We start from the raw sequence: 21,478 nt of genomic DNA on the forward strand, positions 1-21,478 counted from the left end.
TCCTGTATTTAATAATGCATTTAACGCGTTAGTCTTAAGACCCTCTAATAATTCTCATAATCCTTGGTAGTTTTCTCATCAACTCGATCGTGTTTTACAGATCTGCACAATACACTTACGATCTTTGAGAGCGGTCAGGGGTGGTTGTTGCATATTTGAGTTGTTTCTATGAAGTCTAATAGTATAATTTCCGGGTTTGCGCTAGTTTAACAGATTACTTGATATCGCCTTTGCATACTAAAAACAATGCAAATATTGTTTGTTGTAAGGCTAAACTACTGTATGACATAGCTATAATTGTCACTGAAAAGACCTGTCTTATAATGCAGTATAAACAGGTTTCATAGACAGTTTTTTTTTGTGCTTTTTTGTCAAGCGCTGTTATCATTCATTTCAAGGATTCTTCTGATAGATCTTGTGCACTAGATCAAAAAAATTGCAAAAGATGGCACGCAAAATACATGTTAAAAAAACAGCTAAAGGGGGGCTACACAGCATGTGAGGCACAATGTTTAGCGGGAAATATTCTGGGCTTTGTCCAAAAACATGCGGAAACTTCTGAAAGAAAACTGGCAGAAGGTTGAGAACAGACAATAGCTCAACTGTTCCTCTCAAACACGGGACTGCTTACAGAAACAGACAGCTCTGCTTTTTTTAACCCAGTTGTTGAAGCTGTGCATACAGAATCTGTACGTACAAGGATAACACGATAAATGGAAGCTCATGAACAATGTGATCATCCCTTGGCATTATCAATCAAGACCTTAGGAATCACTCTGAGCACTGTACATATACATGAACTAACTCTCTATTCAGTTTCAGGACATAAAATTTACTTAATTGAATTTTCTTCAGAAGTGGTGCATGAATGAATGGATTAGTCTTAAATTAAGGTCAGTACAGTAATTTAGAAAAGTCATAACAGCTACTGTCCACTTTGCCTAACCCGATGTGCCACATTCTATTTAAGCTTTACACATACATGTATTAATTAATCTCATTTGCATTTATTGGTTCCTAGTATTAAGAGTTTACATCCTATGCTTTCTTTACATCTATATATTTTATATTTATTCACTTAATTATATATTCAATGTCCTTCCTATTTTCCTTACCAGAGGCAGTGGAAAACCAAGGTGAGTTTGTAAATTCTCTGATTTCATTTGTAATCCTGTAAAGTGCATGGGGTTCCACAATGTCCTCAAATGTGCTGATTAGGGGAAAGTATTAGTTTTATACTCTAACTTTTTATTCCATAATTGCTGAAAGTGTATAGATTTTTTAATCCATATTTAAACAAGCTAAAAATCTAAAAGTTATTATTTTTACAGATAAAAAAAAATTAAATGATTTTTGTATGTGTGATAATTTCTAGAATTCTACTAATGTTACTTTTTTTTTTATTTGATGTTCTGTATAAATATCTGTTCTCGGATCTCTCGTGTTGACCCCTTTTTTGCCTTTCTGCTTGGCTTATAGCTGAATCAAGGGAAAAAAGGAGTGTGCCTAACTGGGCGCTAACATCTTCAGACTTTTTCGCCTGGATTGAAGAGCTGCGTTCTCACGCTGGCTATGACAAGATTGAGGAATTGGCCAGAACCTTTTGGGCTCACTTCCCTTCCGCCAGCCGCCTAGGTTACGACCCTCCCGCTCCAGAAGAATAATGCCATCTGAGTTGGAGTCCGTGTTTTGGAGACCATTTGCCCCTTTCATTATGGCACATCTCTTGGAAAAGGAGACAAACAGTCTTCATTATTTAGCGTAACTTCACCTTGATTTGGAGCCAGGGCAAGATTACCCTGAGAAGAGTTCATTTAATTTTTTTTTGTTAAAGTTTATGTAAAACCCTTATGTAATGGCATCCCAAAATCCAGTAAAAGTATCTTGCTCACAAACTCTTTTATAGACAAAATACTTGCTCCTAAATCTTCTTTATAATAAATGCACAATCTGGATTTGTACTTCCTACAAAATATATAAATATATACCAATCTAAATGTATGCTACACACAGGTATGGTACAAAGGAAACTATTGTTTGAGCAGCACAACTGAGCACGCAGGTGTGCTGTTATCAGTGAGAATGCAGTCCGGTGTACAGAGATGACCTCTGAATGAGGGTCATCCCCCTCGGAACAAGTACAGTACATGCAGGAACACGGTTTGACTGTAACAAAATCATTTCACTTCATAAGACATTAATTGATGGTCTGGAGTCATGTGGATTACTTGTGCTTTATTGTGATGTATTTGTTACCTGTCTGGATTTTCATTCTGATGGCACCCATTCACTGCAGAAGATCCTTGGTGCACAAGTGACGCAATACTAAATTTTTTCAAAATCTTTCTGATTCTTCTTGGAACTATATTTTTGTTTAAATGTTAATTTAATTTTATTTTTGGGTTGATTATTATTTTAATTGATTTTGTTTCTTCACAATATTTGAATTAAGACACTTGATTCATATGGTCATTAAATCATGTCAATTCATACAAGTTGAAATGTTAAAAATGCATGTAGTAGTATATGCAGAAATTAATGCTTTTAAACATTACTGTAAATTGTAAAAATGTATGCTTCAAAGTAAAGGATAGAGCTTTTAACCCTCATTCATATATTTTACACTAAGGAAGATCAGAAAATATGATGCATTAACTCACTTAGTAGATATCCATTCGTTATCAATTTGGATGTCTGAGTTCCACTAACTTTATTAAATGACTAACATCTGGTGAATTGTGTGACATGAACTCTGGATCTGACTCTTGTCGAGAGTGTGTGTGCATGTGTTTCAGAACTCAAGCATATACAAAACAAATCAAGTCACACATGCATAAATATACAATCCTATGGCTACTGCCTTACAGTTACTGTATGTTTGGGTCCCTATGAAATAGCCATAAGCCTTAGCTGATGTCCTACAGCGTGCAGGCACTTCAAAGCTGCGGCAGGAAAAATTGAGTTAGAAAGAAAAAGAAAGATGTTTATTACATCTGGAAAAACATCTCTATCTCTCTCCCAAGTTGTTTTGCTGCTTCTGCCTTCAAATATACCCTCTAGAAAAGCAGGAACGAAAAATGAGCATAAAATAGGATTACTAAACTTGCAGCATGAATTAAATATTCAACAATCTGTTTGCTGTGACTGGGCAATGCCAATTTAGAAACCAGCCAGTAATTGCTGAATATTCCTGATATTAATAAATGATGCTGTTTACTGCTTATAATAATCATCTATAATAATCGTCCTTGCAGCAAAAAGGTGTTGATAGACTAAGTTTATGATGAAAACCCTGTTTGATCACAAAGTTGAGTATAACTAAAACCTTGAGACCATGAACAAACCGTACAAACAACCAAACCAAATAAACCCAAGCACACATAAAACATCACACACACTGTGGTATTTGTAAGGGAAGGGGGTTTATGTTGGCCTCCTGTACACATTCCTCCACAAGTGCTAACAGGTCGCTTAGGAATGCTTGCCTGTTGGGTCCAGGATGGCACCTTGTCGTTCATCTCACCCCTGTCCCAAACCCTTTCCCAGCACTCACCCAGCCAGAGCTGATAGAACAACAGCATGTAACTCCACAGCCTCTGTGTCCAAGCTGTCCTTCTTTATGTATCCTGTCTGTCCGCTCACACCTTAGGTATGTCAGTTAAAGATTTCTCTTTCATTTTTAGGCTTTCAGACACCACATTTCAAAGTCTCTTCATTAGTTAATGGGGGAATTTACAGGCCTTGTAAATTGGATTTTATGAAGTGTGGCATAAAACATAAAAGCCTGAAACTCTGTAAAATGTGAGAAATTTAAATCAGCTTTAAAGTGTTTCAATGCATGTGTAACTGTGACTCATGGTTTCAGCTTGATTAAAAAAGAAAGAAAAATAATTTATATTTTAAAATATTTTAATGCAATTCATTATCATTATTCATTAGTTTAATTTATACAGTAAAAATTTATACAGAACATTTTATTTTAAAACTAATTTACATTCCAACATTCCACTGTTCATAATAAAACCTGTTTTACAGTGTATTATTTAGAAAATGTTTTCTTTTAAAATAAAAAAAACATTTTTTACAGTGTATTATCTTTTGAAAATTTAATGTCATCTAATCTACTAATTTGAAATCGAATCTTCACATCCAGAAACAATAAAACGGCGACAAGATTTGGAAAACCAAAACACAGCTATTTTTTATAAATAAATAAATAAATAATAAAATGCTGTAAAAGCTGTACCAGTGGCTGTTTAGATTGCAAATCTTTGCATATCTTTGCAAAATTTGGTTTGTTTCTGATTTGAGATGGTTTCAGTTATGCTCATGTAGACTGGTATAGACACAGCATCATATAGACACCCTACGTATATGAATTAAGTTTTGTGGCCATTGTTAAATCACAAAAGAATGTACTGGCTGTTAAATTTTAATTGGTTGATGGCAGCCTTTTTATTTTTTAATTTATTTATTGTTCTTGATAATATTATTGGATGTCAGAACTTGTATCAGAATATGCATAATATTTTTTTTTTTAGTAGCGCCCCCTGTAGGCAAAATTTGAAATAATTTGTCCTGCTTCCTCAGAATGTGACAGCACAGTCATGTGTACCAGGCTTGTCCTGTCCTGAAGTTTGGACCTTCGGAAGATATAGGTTAATTCCATCATTGTGGGCAACATTTCAAAAATTGTACTGCTTAATTTATGCAGTATTTGTGTGTGTGAGCATTTGGGACCATCCCACAAAGTTTGTAACCTCGATAAAATGTACATTATTTGGACAAAAGCTACAGTTTTTTAAAACTGTCTCTTTGTCAGAATAATGTATCCTAATAATGAAGAAAATACTAGGAAAAAAATTCAGTAAGTTCCAGCCAACTATAATTTCCATAAATGAAATAGATATTACAGATAACTTTATCTGTTTGCTTGTTTTAGGTGGTTCATCTGGGAGTAGACTACAGAGGATCCTCATGAACCACGATGGTGAGATGATGTCAGCCTCAATATAATTTTTTGAAAGATTTTAGTGATGTATGGTTTATAACTCTCTCTTTCTACCAGTCCATATTCCACCTAATCACCAATTATGCCAATAGTTTAGTCATTTACTATAAATCTTTTAATTATAGCCTGATGCCCTACACTTGTCCAGAATTCCTCATCAGCTTCTGACCTCCAAAGCTGACAGAGATTGATGGCTGATATGTTCCAAGGGGAAAACAACATGGGTGATAATAAACTAAAGACATCACTGATATTTATAACATGGAGGTGTGGAAGCTTGGGCTATAGATCAGGTCACAGTCTCTGTGTGTCATTGTCAAAGCGAGATAATTGGGCAGTGGTTCTGTCCCTTTAGGCTGTTATCATCCTCTGTGCTTAAAACACACGTTTCTCTTTTACACTGATCTGGGGCCTGCTCTTCTGGTCTGTTGAAACAGTAAAACTAGTTTGAAATTGCATAGGAATCAACTATAATATCTGACTCTGGACTCAATTTTTGTCTGTTCTCTTTCCACAGCAAAAGAGCTGGAAACCAGACCCAAAGCACAGATCACATTGTCGCAGTCCAAGGCTAAAGAGTTTCTGTCAGTTTTTCACAGGTTTAAGAGAAAGGTATGGGACCAGAGCCATCCTGATGTCCTACTGTCTGTCAGCATGTTGTAATGCAGCTTTTCTTATTTTTTTTATGAGTGCAAGGATTATGTTAGTGTGATTTGAACACTTCACTATGTGATTAGTGCAGGGCAGCTGACTATTGATGCATACTAAAACACTGGCACAACTGACACCTGTGTCTTGCTGGGCACAGCTGCTCGTGTGTACAGTATGTGCATTTGACTTTCTTCTGTGAAAAGGCCTGTTCACACCAAAATGAATGTTCAGTGTGAGAATTCAGTGCGATAAACATTTTAATTTGAGTTTTTTTGGTCACATGCCCAATGCAACTGCTGTTACATAAAGCTATGACTTGGTGTCTCTCACGAATGGCCTATTTTGCTACATGACAGTGAATAGGAGAGGACTATTTTAGAACCAGCTATGTGAGAAAATGTGTTCTCCCTCGAAATCAGGGCTCCATCAACTATCAGTTAGTAGTTATTTTAAAAGCACAAAAATGTGATTAACATAAAGGGGCTATATGTAAGAATTTTTATGTATTAATCACTTTTTTATTGCTAATTTGTGAACTTAAAAAAATTAACCTTCCCCGGAGTTTCTGTTCAAGAGTGCCCTCCAGCTTCCAGAATGAATGAAACACACATTACATGTGTGTTTACATATAGGGCTCTTTATAGGGTTCCATAATGCTCTCACCATCCTATTTTGGGTAAATATAGGAAAAATAGTACTTCTTTCTAAAAAACATATGCAAACTGTAAGACGGAATTGCTGAACTTAATAAATCTCTTGTCTCTGTACTCTTGTATTTGTTGTTGTTTGATGAACACCATAGCAATTAAAGTTGTAATGGCTGTTTGTAAACATGCAATTACTTTTACTCCCTTTCTTCTCTATAACAGGCAAGTGTCAGAATGTGGTAACTGGAGTATTTCTTTTTTTTTATGCGCTCTACCTACTGTCAGAACTTGAATTTGCATTTTCATTCAACGTCTGCCGTTTTTAGGTCCGAACAGGTAAATCCATGTGAAAAACTACTTTATGCACTGAACATTCCTGTTGGTGGCCTGAAAGCAATAAGAGTATTTTTGAAAAACATACTTTTTTAAATGTATATAATACAATTACAATTGTTACTCACAACAACTATCATATAAATTCATATGACCTGGAAATAAGTCTTGTGGACTACTTACTGTAGATTGTACCTATAGTGCTTTTGTGTTCTATTTGAAACTCCAGTCCATATTATTTGCAAATGAATGGAAAAATAAATTACCAGTTTACCATTACATACAGATATATTATAGTACATATAAAGTAATTACAAGTACTTACATTTCTTCATTTGGGTTTGATGTGCAAATGATTGAATGATTTTTTTTTGGGTGAACTGTCTCTTTAACCGTGTAATTTTGGTTATTTATTATTTATTTATTTATTTATTTTCAATTTCTTTCATCAAAACCTGTCCCAATTTTCCCCCTGAGACTGAAACTGAACTCCTGACATGATCCGTTGTCTCATTTCACCATTATGTATTTCCAGAGACTGGAGAGACTGATCTCTCCTATCTGGATGGACCAGGCTAGATCAAATGACCAGGGCCAGCAGCGTCATCATGATGAGAATTCAACTATGAGCCAACATTGGACCCCAGTTCCTACAGACACAGGGCTAATGCCAATTATTATTAATATTAAAAGCCCTAGAACCTAACATTCACTGTGAAACCTGGAGACTATTGCCTCACTTGTAAATCACTCTAGAGGTGCTCCGGGTGTGTGTTCACTGCTGTGTGTGTGCACTTTGGATGGGTTAAATGCAAAGCATACTTGGCTGTATATCAATTCACTTTCACTTTCACTTTCACTTTCACTAATGGTCTAAGGCAATGTACATACCACAGAACCTACAGTATGTCACGTAAATGATGTGTGTGTTTTTTTTTTTTTTTACTATGTGAGTATGATTATGCAATTTATTTAAGTGGCTAAGCAAATCAAAATAGAAAGAGGAATGAATGCACATTGAATAAAAATAAGAGTGTTTTTTTTTACTGTTTGTATTCTATGATTTTATAACATCCTGACTATATTGTTAATAAATGGTAGTATTAAAGTGGCTGTAAATGAATTGTGACTGGACACACTTGCCACAGACAAAAGGATAGCCGTTGAATATTGATAAACAGGGACAATGAGAAATAGTGTACAAATTAACACGAGCGCGAGATATGGAATAAAGGATAACAGGCAAATCATTTTTGTTCTCCAGAATTCAGTTAATCAGAATTTTTATAAATAGCATGTTCTAAATACTGTATTTAAACTAGACAATAGTTATGTCCATATTTTTGGGGCTGCATCCTTTGAAGGTTGCAGTCTAAGACTGAATGCAGTGGCACAGTGAAGGCTGTCCTATTTCAAAGGCTCCTTCAAATTCAGCCTCAAAATGCTCCTGCATTACTTAGGAACGGACTATCTCAAGATTTAATTGATGTGACCATACAGCCAAAATTTGTGCTCTGCATTTAACCCATCCAAAGTGCACACACAGCAGTGAACACACACACTGTGAACACACAACCGGAGCAGTGGGCAGGCATTTATGCTGCAGCGCACCCGGGGAACAGTTGGGGGTTAGGTGTCTTGCTCAAGGGCACCTCAGTCGTGGTATTGCCATCCCCAGGACTCAAACCCACAACCTTAGGGTTATGAGTCAAACTCTTTAACTGATTAGGCCATGACTTATTTGGAGGTGGTGTCATGGAAAAATTAAAAACTTCATATTCTATTAAATTTTTTTATTGTTATTTTTAAATCAGTCCTATTGGTCTGTCCTTATGTCTGTTTGAGAGTTTTCAAATATTTAACCAATGAAAAGCATTCAAAAGAGCTTGTCACTAAACTTCATAAAGCCATTGTATCCTCAAATTGTCAGCGCGAAACTTCATGTCTTCACACTACCTCCATTAATAATGAAGTGCCCGCGCACAAACTGGAGACAGATATCCGCTTGTTCACAATGCAAGGGTAAATAAAGAACTGATGTTTGAATAAGTACGGCATTTTCTTTACTCAAAACACTATGTGTATAAAGGCTGATGTTTTTTTGTGTGTTTGAAGAGTGGGAGAAAAGTCTTAGCATTTGTCATCTAGTTGTAGCCAAAATAGTTTTGTATGTTTTAATATCCTGTGCATATAGCACTTCATCGTTAAGGCTATATCATGAGATTTTGGCCAAGTGTATTAAACAATAAGAAAAACTAAGTGCCCATATTACTACAATAAATGTTATAACATGTAAGTAAATAATGTGATTCACTTGCTAATGATAGACAATCTATGTCATTCACTGGTCAAAAATCTTGTTAACTCTTGTTAGCTTGATTTTCATAAAATGTTAAGTGCAAGTGTCTGATAATGCCACAATACCAACTCTGGCAGCGCAAGTGCTTAATTATAGAATAATTATAGAAAAAAAAAAAGTTTTCCCTATCTTTGTTTTCATCCTATATTTCACTTCTTAGTGGTGTGCCATGGGATTTTTATTTATCAAAAACTTTACAGTGTTAAGAAAATCGGTTAGGTAAATGATTCAATGACTCACACTACAATACAATGACAGTTTTTTTGGCCACCTGCTAACATATCTGTGTAACCTGTAGACAGGGTCGCTGAATAATCCCCACCTGTAGTACATTAACAGACATCTTGATTGGAACATGCAAACATTGAAGTTCGAAAATGATAAAACAAAACAAAAGAAGAAGAGAAGAAGAAAAGAAGAAAGAAGAAGAAGAAGAACGAAGAAGAAGAAGGGGGTCAGTTATTTATTTATTTATTTGAACTTACTTTCATTCAGCAAGAATGCATTAAACTGATTAAAAATGAGAGTAAGAACATTTATAATGTTACAAAAGATTTTTCGAAGAACACTGACAAAATATATAATGGATGCCACAATAATATTAAGCAACAAAGCTGTTTTTACATTGATAATATAAATAAAGTTTTACATTAAAATAATAATAATAATAATAATAATAATTAAACACTTTTTATCAAAAGTGCATCTTTGTTGAGCATAAGAGACTGTTTTGAGAGTGTTTTACATGTGAAAAATAAAAAATAATAATGGTACCATCCACAAACTGTAGTGTAAACAAACCAAAATATGAAATTTCTGTCATATGGTGCTCTAAACATCCTGTAGGTTTACAGTATCTACATGTCTTTAATTCTTCACAATTCATATGTAAACTCACCTGGCACACTGGTCAAAATATAAAGACCTGTAATGTTTTATGATCAAAAAGAATAAACCAAGAACAGACCATATTAATTGTGTAGGACAGACGACAAGCATAGGGGGCTTTGAAAGTTATCGTTGTTCGGATTTGTTGAAGTCTGTTTGGTATGTTACTTAAGGGTAAAAATCAAGGCCCATAGTTTCATTCTGTCAGGGAATAGACAATGAAACAAACTTATGTCTGAATCAGGACTTTTTTTCATCTTGATTTTCACCACTTACCACAAACACAGAAAATTAAACAGTGGAAATGTATAACAGATGTTTTTAAACAATATAAAAGCTTTATTTACATTTTCCATGTTGCAGATGGCGACTGCATTGAATTCCCACACTATTATCCTTATTACGCCAAGCAAAGAGCTGATACGACCATTGTTAAACAGCAGACAAAATAAATTTGTATTATACTGCTGAATGTTCTCGCATTCATCTGTTTATCTGTTACATCTATTATTACAGCACTTAGTAATTAGGTCTTTCAGTCCTTTATCATGTGTGCTTCAGAAGAACATATTCACAGGAAGGCAAAGGCAAGGCAAGGCAGAGGACCTAAGATATCTTGATGGGAGGAGTATGGATGCAACAAAATCAGAAATATAATATAAGTTGCGACAAGGCCATTTAATAATTCAAAAACAAACAGCAACGGACCAGCAACCAAAGTAAAGATGACAAAATGGGAGTGATATGATTCCATTTCCAAGAACCTGTTTAACAAACTTGCAGTGGCATTCTGGACAAACTGTAGTCATGACAGGGTGGACTGACTAATCCTTACATACAGGGAATTACAGTAGTCCAGACGAAAAGAAGAAACAAAAGCATGCATCACTCTTTCAAAATCACAAAAGGATAAAAATGGCTTAACCTTTGAAAGGGTTCTTAGTTGAAATTAAAAAAAGCCAGATCGAAACCACACCATTGATCTGTTTATCAAATTTCAAGGCATCATTGAAAATTACACCTAATTTTTTTTGTTTTACCATGGATTGACCATAGATAGATAAAGGGCCTAAATCCAACTAGTAGAGACAGATGCATTGGAGGGTGCAAAAACAATAGTCTCAATTTTACTATCATTTAGGTGCAGAAAATTCAGTCCTTTAAGCATGCAAGAAGACGGTTCTAAAAAGTTGCCTCCCTTCTTGCAATAAATCTGCATATCATCAGCATAGCAATGAAACGATATACCATGTTTACTAAAAATAGATCCAATTGGCAGCATATACAATGAAAACAAGATGGGTCCCAAAATGGATCCTTGCGGCATCCCACATGTAGAGAGAGACAGACCGATGCATGATGAAAATGTGCACAGGGTAACTAAAAAGCCCACCTATTGCTTAGATAGGACTTAAAACCAGTTTAAATACAGTACCATGAATCCCTATAATTCATTCCAGTCAGAGAGCAATAAGAATTTCATAGTCTACTGGTGTCAACAACTGCACTAAGAGTCAATTAACACCAAAATTGCAAGTATGCACCATGAGTCTACATGCTAGCAAAACATCATTGATAACTTTCAAAAGTGCAGATGCTCCTAAACCCTGACTGGAAAAACTTCAAATAAAGAATTCTTATGTAAAAAAGACTGCAGTTGAATAAGGAAAGCTTTCTCCAGCACATTTGGTAAAAAAAGGAAGTTTTGAATAGGCCTGTACCCTTTGCGTTAAGCCGTTGGATCCAATTAGATATTTTTAATAAAAGGTTGTACCACAGCATGCTTGAAAGTGCTAGGAAACAGTCCCTGATACCAAGGCCAGCTATTTATTATTGATCAAATGGCTAGCGCCAACGTACATCAAAAGTGTGTTTGATTAGTCTTGATGGAACAACATCCAGAATAAGGAATCTGTATGGCTTCCATTGTATTCAACTCATTTTAGCCAGGTAGAAAGTTGAAGACGGTCTGAAGCAAGATAAAAACACAAGCAGGGCAACTGGCAAGGAGCCGAGGGGTCATCTTAGCTACACAGTGGTATATGAGATCTAATATTTTTGATCTTGACACAAAAAACTCATATAAAATCCTCACAAGCCTCCACTTAAATCTCAGCGCCCAATGTCTATATTTGATGGATTAATAACAAAATTGATAGTAATTAAACAATACTCTAGGTCTATGACAGTTATTTTCAATAATAGCAGAAAAGTACTTAGCCTTCGCTGCCTTAACTGCTTTATTGTAGAAATGCAAGGAATCCCTCAAAATTTCAAAAGACACCTGGAGCCTGTCCTTCCACCATTTACGCTCTGCTGTTCTGCAAGTTTGTCTGAGAGCTTGTGTGGTATCATTAAACCAGGGCTCTACCTTAGTTTTTACATGTTTCACCTTCAAAAGTGCAATCAAATCTAAAATAGTTGAACAACCAGAGTTGAAAGAACACTGTACAGGCTTGGGATCCAGATATAGTGGAGGATTTTCAAAGGCAGAAATATTATGATTATTCAAAAATGCCCTTGAAAACTCACTAATAATGCTAGAGTTCAGCATACGAACACAAAAGAGTCAATAAGATTCAAAAAGTCTTTCACCAGGGGGTCAGCAGGACAGCACACATGAATATTAAAATCCCCCACAATTTAAAAACTTATCAAATTTCAATAAAAATATACCCCTAAGAGATCAGAAAATTCATGAAGTCTTTATTGAAATTTGGGTGTGCCGATAAACACAGCACACACAACACTGGCTCCACTAAATCAAATTTAAAAAGCTTGCAATACAAAACTAGTGAAAGTCTTCAACTCTACAGTTCGACAGAGCAAGCTGTTTTTTTAAAAACTGAGGCTAGACCTCCACCCTGCCAAAAACTTGTGGAGAGTTTAATAAACTTTACAGTCCAAGAAGAAAAGTCAGGGTTAGCAAAAAGAAGACACCAGAGGGATAGCCACATCTCAGTCACAAATAAAACATCCAATGATTTTTGAAGTAGAAAAGATCCCTCAAAAATAAATGTCTTATTGCCAAAGCGATCTTGCATAAACCGTGTGCCATTCGATTAACAAAGAGTTGCTACCGACTGGATAAAACGACATAGGTCGAAGATTTTGGAGACACACACCCTCAATTTTATGGAGATATGGCATCCAATGTATATGGGATGTTTTTGTGAAGATTTCCAATGCAATCGGATGAATTCCAAGCATTATGCCGGCTCCCCCAGAGAACGCTGATAAACTAATCAGTGATAGGCTCAATCGCCTCTGCAACTTGTGGTGATTGAAGTTGGTCCTAGACGCCAACAGCAGTTTAGCCTTAAGCTTGACAGCAAAGCCCGCCTCGTTTCCCACGTCTTCTTTGGCACTTTTTCGGCAAAAGCAGGGTAAGCGACACAGGACCTGTGGCACGCCTCAGACAGGACTGGGAGACGGACAGTGAGCATGGTTTTTCCACATTCTTGCTCAAACTGTATTATCCCACAGTGTGTTTTATGTTATCAACGTTAAGACGATAATAAAAACCAAGGTAACACAGTTGCGTCCTTGGCAGAAGTGAGACCCCAAACAAACATAAAAACAAATAAACCATTTATCAGACGGGGCCAGCCATGCACAACAGACGCCATCTTAGCTATATGGTTTTTTCAAAGTTTTCATACAGGAAACTGTGTTTGTGTTATAGATAACACAAAATTTTTTTTATGCTTTGAACCAGTGTCTGTGTGAGTGTGCAGATCCCATGTGTGGTAAACTGCAGGGGTGAAGTATAAAAACGTCAGGGGATCAGAGCCCTGGTTTAGTTGTCATCCTGATGTTATTGCTTCAGAATCCTTCATTTATATCCAGCTCTATATTGTTATATAGCACTGCTACAAATACCAGTGCATCTGAAGATCAAACACACCTGTGGAAATGCTATTCTTGACATATTTTCAAACAAAAATACTGCACAGGCATTATTAATTAATCCAGACCATACTCTGTAAACCTTTTGACCAATGTTTAAGCATTCATCTTTGTATGTCTTCATTTCATTTGGTATAATATTTTGTTCTCTATTTATCTTCCTCTGTTACCTTTGTGCCACATTTGAGTCATCACTCCATCCCCATCAGAAACAGGCAAACATGAATTTTGAGACATCTTTATTGACTTCCCTTTGGGTGTCAAGAATTTATGCTACAAAATGCATCCAATGTGTTTTGCATGTAAAAATGCACGATGTCGTCATGGTTTTGTGGCTGAGAAATTCACCCTTTAATTCTTCTGGAAGCACCAATTAATCTGATGAGCTGGAAGAAACCTTGTCTGTGTTTTTGGCTCTTGAGATAGCTCCTGTTTCATTCTCTTAAAAATGATAATGTGTCAGTAATTTCAGAGTAGTCATTATTAGAGTGATGGAATGTGGTCTTTTAGCATAACATAGACTTGCTAACCTTCAACAGAAAATGGTTGATTGTAGAGAATTAGTGACAGCCAAAGGCCATTGCTAGCTGTTTCTCTGGCATAGTGCTGGAATCAATTACTGTCAGTTTACATCTACAGATTGCTGGATCTGCCCAAAGACCTTGTGAAGGGCATAGTAATGAACCTGAGCATCATTCTATGGCCGCTTAATAGTGCCAATTGTGGTTGTGTTGTTCCATCAAGTTGACTTTCAATTAGCCTGAATCAAAGAAATTAAGAAAAAGGTACAGGGCTATTTTGACAATGTTGCTTGAGGAGTGGTTTTAAACAACAAAAATCTTGGACTGTCTGTTCACACTAGTGGCAATAGTGCAATATCATATTTGCACTTAGTGAACTTTGTTCAGCGTCTCTGCAAAAGAAGCCAGTCTGTGTTCTGCTGCTTCGTCTCAAGATCCTTATCAAAATCAACTCAAGATGTCTCCGTCCAAAGATGTTGGAGGTCACCAGGCTCCTCAAAAAAAAAAAAAAAATAATCACGAATCTGCAACTCAGGAAATCCATGGAAAAAACATATATACATACTGTAGGTACATTATGTAAAAAGGTGCGTAACACTGAGAATCAACAATGTTCTTGACATTTAAACGTAAGAGTTTCTCAGGGTTTTCAAAGTGTGGGGGACATCCTCCCAGGGGGCACCAGAACAGGCCAAGGGAGCTGTGCAGAGTGGTAAAGAAACAAATAAAATAAATTATTAGTAAATTTTGATCAGTACATTAAAGAAAATATTAGACTGAATGGCAGCAGCACAAACTGCTGCATGAGCGCACGATGCACAAACTCCCTTTGTCTTGTAAACTCTGTCTATTGCACTAGAAAAAGGTTTTGATGGATGATGACTGTACAGTAATCAAGGTTAAGACGATTACATTGACATACAGGAGTCTTACATTTGGCACGCTAGAGTCTGTTATTGTGCAAATATGTATTCGAATATTTCTAAAAAATTCATGTCCTTAATTAAGATGTTGAGTTGTTCCTCAAATGCAGATGTTTCGTTCTGTAAATAAACTTTAATTTAAAACTATTATGTACATATGGCCGCTTATTCCCTTGTCAAATGTTCGAGCAGCGTGACATTACGGTAGCGCAGATGAGTACTGTATATAATGTCTGATCAAATCTCTTCTGCTCACGGAAGCTGACATAATGTTACAGGCAAAGCTGATGTCTCTGCTGCCATGAATATAATGCGCTCAGGCGTGATCTCTGCTGCTCGCATGAGCTGAACTGGGCGCCGCGCTCTCAGACAACAACATTGCTCTTTGTAAGAATTTTCTCTGGGCTCGGCTCAGAGGAGTATGCCTGCACTTAAAGCGTTTTCAGTGCATGATGGCGAACCCCTCCTCTTCGCAAGCGAAGCAAGCTTTTCTATGTGCTTAGACAGTGTCCTGCGGCTTTCAGCATGGGCAAGTGCTAAAGAAAAACTAAAATTTCTTCTGCTGTACTTTTGATCATAAACGCTTGTCAAAACAGCACAACCCAATTAGAAATAGGCTTCAACTGACCAATGAAAAAGCGGACATCATTACATGGAATCTTATTGGTTGATACTCTGTGAACCGCATATGGAACATTAAGGTGGAATAAGTTCACTGTACAGTAATCAAGATTAAGACGCGAGATGGATCAATTCACAGGAGTCCGACGCATCTCAGGTAAGTCCAGTTTTATTTGTTTTGATGTTAAATGTCAAATCTTATCTAAGAAATGTCTGGGAAGAGAGGCCGATTGATTATTTTTACATATAAATTACGATCTAGACTGTCAACCACTTTGTTCCTCAAATACGTGCCATGCCCATGAAGGTTAGATTTTTTAGCCAAATATATTTGAAAGCCGAGATTCGCAAAAGGCAAAACTAATATTTTACGCCTGATAATTAACATTAATCTCTCTGCAATCCACCAGTGATTAAACATTATGTACATAAGCGAGGATCAACTGCTGCATCTGAGCCATGAACAAATATTGATCGGGGTAATATGATAAAGGGCAAAAATGCCCCAGTAAAAATTATGTTATCTATGGCTTGTCATGAAACTGAAGCGGATTAATGAAAAGTGTCATCTGCAATTGTTTTCTTTATCTCCTTGGATTGCATGCGAGAGTGTTAATGCAATCAAGCACTATTCGTGCAATTTTTAATTATTATTTTTATCTTCGATTTTATCTAAGCAATCTCACTTTCTTAGAATGCATGGTAGTGTGGAACAATGCTGATAGTCTAGGTAATTTATAGTATGTAAAATAATCCAATCGCCTCTTCCTAGATACATTGTCTAAGATACATTTGACATACATTTAATATAAAATGGCATAAAACTGGATGGCCTTACCATCGTCGATTCGGCGGATTCGTCCATGCCTGTCTGACTGAACTTCATATGAACTTATTCCCATGATGGGTCGCATCAAGAATGAGTTGATTCCAAGAGCTGGCTCTTGTAGGTGAACGACGAGAGCTGGCTCGCATATCTGAAGAGCTGAGGTCCCATTTTTAAAAAAATATAGCCTATAGAAAAGTGTCAAATGTATCTATGTAATGTCTGGGATGAGGGCTTTTATTTTATTTTAATATAATTGATTCAATTCTAAAGAAAAAAAAAATCAAATAAATATTATAATAGGGCCTAAAGGCGCACATATTCGAAGGTTTAGACTGTCTGATCAGTCTCTACATCTCTGTTCTGGCCAATCGATACAATGAGGCCAACAATTATATGGAATGAGGGAGGTCTGAGCCAATACAGACACACACCACACTCATGCAATGTCAAATCCAGTTGAAGAAACATTATGTACATCAGCCTCCTCGAAAGCTAAGGCAGCTTGCATTTCCTTGAATGCAAATATCTCCCCCTAATAAAATAAAAAATATGATCAGCATTAGTGTAAGTGTGTATCTATGCTAGTTATATATGAAGTGATAACCAGTGAGATAGTGTCATGCTGGTTATATAACATGCTTTAAAAAGCGGGACCAGTTTAGCGTTTCAGCTGTTTTTCTTTAATATGGCACTATTAGTGTTGTTCGATTCAGATTGTATTTGTTTTGTATTGTTATTGTTTCTATCCCCTAAAAAGTTGTAATTTCAATGTGCATGGTAGTTGTGAACAATGGTTGGTGACAGTCTAGGTAATTTATATGTAAAATAATTCCAATCGCCCTTTCCCAGAATTTCTCAAGATACATTTGAACATATTTAAAATAAAAAACAAAATTTAAAACGGGTACTTAGATCGTCGATTCGGGGATCCTCTCGGTCGTCTTGACTGAACTTCGTGAACTTAGTCCATGATGGTCGGTCGCGAATGAGCCGGACTCTAGAGCCGGCTCTTGTAGGTGACCGACGAGGTGGCGCGCATATCTGAAGAGCCGACTTATTTTCAAAAAAAATAGTAGCCTATAGAAATTAAAGAATTATTATGTTAATAATGGATGCTTTTATTTTATTTAAACTAATGACAATCAAAGTAAAAAAAATAAAATAAATATTATTATAGGCCTAAAGGCGCACACTTCGTTTGACTGTCTGATCAGTTTCAACATTCTGTCTGTCAATCATTACAACGCTTTTTTTTTTCTGTGTGGTGTCAAACAATTATAGGAATCCACCTAATAGTGGAGGGGGCCGAGCCATCACAGGCACACCACCCACACACCCAGTGTCAAACCGGAGAAGAAACCGCATCAGCCCAGGAAAGTAAGGCAGCTTTCATTTCTGAATGCAAATCTCTCATAAAATAAAAATATGATCAGCATTTGTGTGTGTGTTTATGTAGGTTAAGAAAACATAACTAGTGAGATAGTTCAGGCTGGTTTATATAAACATGCCACAAAAGGAGGACCCGTTTAATCCTTTCAGTTATTTTTGTCAGCTTTCATATGGGTTCTATATGTTTGTTCGGATTTCAGATTTGTTTTGTTTTGTAATGTTGTTGTGTGAAACATTAAAATAGTTGTATTTTAAAGCAAATGTTTATAGTAATTTTGTTTCATAACAAAATTCAATGCATTTTTGAAAGCATTGGTATGAGTTCCTTAATAATTTAATGTCAGCATGTTTTTACATACTATATATTCAAAACCATTAGTGTTTTTTAAAGAGCCGTTGTGAGCCAAAAGAGCCGGCTCTTTTCAGGTGAGCTGAGTCAAACGAGCGGCTATGGAAAAAGAGCCGGACATGCCCATAACCAATAAGATTCCATGTACGAGTCGCGTTTTCATTGGTCAGTGGTTGAAGCCTATGTCTGATTGGTTGTTGCCGTTTGGACAGCGTTTATGCCAAGAGCAAAGAGAAAGAATTCGAAATTTTCGTTTGTCGAGGGTTACGTGGTAGGTTTGGTTAGTCCTCTAACATCACGTGAGGCAAGAGTACTTGGCCACGCTTTTTGCGTAACGCCACGGGACACGCTCCGGTTACAAAAACATTAGTTTGTTTTATTTAAAGACCAGTTGTGAGCCAATAAAGAGCGCAGGCTCTTTTCATTTGAGCTGAGTCAAACGAGCCGGCTCATGCAAAAGAGCCGGATGCCCCATCAACCATTATAGATTCCATGTACGATGTCGCGTTTTTTTCATTGTGTCAGACGTTTGAAGGCCTATTTCTGATGGTTGTTGCCGTTTTTGGGGACAGCGCTTAAATGCCAAGGAGCAAAGTAGAAAGAATTCGTAAGAGAAGAGTACTTGGCCTGCACGAACGCAAGCGGGACACAGTCTAAGCACATTTACGCTTACTGTAAAGCGAAGATGGAGAACATTTCGGCGATTGCACTGAAACACGTTTTAAGGGCAGGCATACTCTCTGAGAGCCCGGAGGAGAGAGAAAATTCTTACAAGAGCAACGTGTTGTATCTGAGAGCGCGCGCCCAGTTCCCTCGCGCGAGCAGAGAGATTCGCGGCGACCGCCACATTATATGCCGCTCCGAGCAGAGAGAATTCGCGCTCGGGCCACATTAGTCCCGCGCATGCGAGCGAGAGAGATTCGCACATCAGCACATTCTATATAATGTACTTTTGGTGCCTAGAAAAAAAACAATAATAAGCGCTCCTCGACAATTTGACCGGGTAAATAACGCCATATGGTACAGCCTTCCTAATGAGCTGAGCATTTAAAAATGTATGGCTGAAGTTTATTTTTTGAATGACGTGTCTGAACAACTGAAAGATAAAGTTTTTCATTTGTCTTCCACATTTTATACTGTGATGTGTCTTCTCAATTATCAAACACACATAACATGCCTGAAAGGAGGGTCAGGATTATGGTCCATGAAGTTTAGCCACAGGGGATTTACTAAATTTCTGCATAGATTAAACACCCACTGAAACACCTGGTTGAGACGTGAAAATAAGGATGGAAAATGATTGATTTTTACCAAATATTGGACAAAAATACATTATATTGGTGCAAAAAACTGTGCATGGAATAACTAAGTATCAGAGACATGGAACACATGGGGAGGGAAAACCACAACATAATGAGTCCAGGGGGCATGACATTACCCCCCCCCTCCCGGAAGGGTGCAGCCTCGCAGCATAGGAACAACATGGGGAGGGGAGTGGTTGGGAACTAGAGAGGAGGCTCAGGAGGAGGACGGATATCCGGGGGGGTCCCGACAGACAAAAGTCCCAGGAGGAGACAAAGGATGGGAAGGAGCCATTGGAGATGGAATGGCCGCCGACCATCCAGGGGGCCGACCAACAGTGGCGGGAGTATGTGGAGGAGGATGCCCGAAGCGGAGATGGAGAGCCAACAAGCCAGGAGGATGCTGAAGATCCGGGAGACCAGGGTGGAGCTGAGGGCTCTGGCTCTCCGAGGCGGAGGCAAAGATCCGGGAGATCCGCAGCCCGGAGCGGACCGTCGACCCAGGTTGAGCAGGCGGGAGGAAGTGAGCCCAATCGAGCCGGTAGGAACGGAGCAACGAGGCATGCCCAGAGGATGAGGAGTCCAGAGGCGATGGCGGAGTCAACACCCGACCACAGGTGGAGCCGAAGGGACGAGGGAGCCTGGTGGAGCTGCTGGTTTGATAGATGACGGTGAAGACAAGGGAGCCTGATGTGGAGCTGCTGCTGGTCTACAGGCCAAGGCGTAGTCCTGGTCCCTCGGCAGGCTGTGAGGCAGAGATGAGGGATTACTCTGTCCCCGCGGCGAACTGGAGGATTGGCAGTCCCACGGGGGCTCACCACCGGCAATGACTTGGTGGGCTGAGGGTGGCAGAGGGGCTGCCAGATTACGCAGTTGATGAGGCTGGATCAGGAGGGAGGTGTCAGGTCATTTTCGAGGAGCTGGCAACTGGCGGGAACTTTCGGGGAGCGGACCTCTGGGGACCCAGAAGCCCCCTTTGGGCTGAAAGAGGGGACCCGAAGGACGAGAGGAGGGTCTGGACGCAACCAGCAGAGACGAGCGAGGAGAGAGGCCAGTTCAGGTCTCTCAGTTCTGACTCCCAGTTTATTAGATACCCCGTCCCGGTTTTGGCAAACCACACACCCAACTCCATCAATCAGCCTCCACCTCAGCCGTGATGCAGGGGCGGAGCTCTCCTACACTCTTCCACTTGTCCGATGGCTTTTCTTTCCCTCCCTCATGGTGGGCTCTGTCGATGCCTCTCGCACCCTGGTCTGACGGGCTTGGGTGGCCCTCCCATCCGGGCCGATCCTCCACTCCAGGTCGCTTGGTATTTCACTGGCCTGCCTCCGATTGCGGTGGAAATTGACTCGCCATCATCGGTGGTCCGGCTTAACTCCGCCAGCAGGGAGATGGTGGGCTGTGCTTCTGGATTGGACTGGCTATTAACTCCTGGAACCGGCGGTGAATGAAATCCATTTCCATCACCATGTCCCTCCCCCACAAGGCAGTGAATTCATATTGAGGCAATTTTTAGATTACGGCGCTCTGCACCGCGGTGTTGGAGGCTGGTTGGTCATAGACACTCAGATGCTTTTCCGGCAGTTTCTCCCAGGAAGAGAAAGCAATTCCGTGCAAAGGAGTGGGGTGCCATAGGGCACAACGAAAGAAAAACACTGGGAGAAAAACAGAAACAAACGATGAGGCAACACGCGATAAACTGTTTCCGGTCGGTTTCTTCTTTTCTTCTTTCATCACACTAAACACA

At 38.3% G+C, this 21,478-nt stretch overlaps 1 protein-coding gene across 1 annotated transcript; it reads left to right on the forward strand.

Moving 5' to 3' along the window:
* Positions 1–1,004: 1,004 nt before the first annotated feature.
* Positions 1,005–1,762, forward strand: LOC109054747 (otospiralin-like). The gene is made up of 2 exons (XM_042750621.1): positions 1,005–1,136; positions 1,480–1,762. Exons 1-2 carry the CDS (start codon positions 1,094–1,096, stop codon positions 1,662–1,664), a joined length of 228 nt encoding a protein of 75 aa, XP_042606555.1. The 5' UTR covers positions 1,005–1,093; the 3' UTR covers positions 1,665–1,762.
* Positions 1,763–21,478: the final 19,716 nt, after the last annotated feature.

This window comes from Cyprinus carpio, chromosome A5 (assembly GCF_018340385.1).
Source record: "Cyprinus carpio isolate SPL01 chromosome A5, ASM1834038v1, whole genome shotgun sequence".
Lineage (NCBI taxonomy): Eukaryota > Metazoa > Chordata > Actinopteri > Cypriniformes > Cyprinidae > Cyprinus > Cyprinus carpio.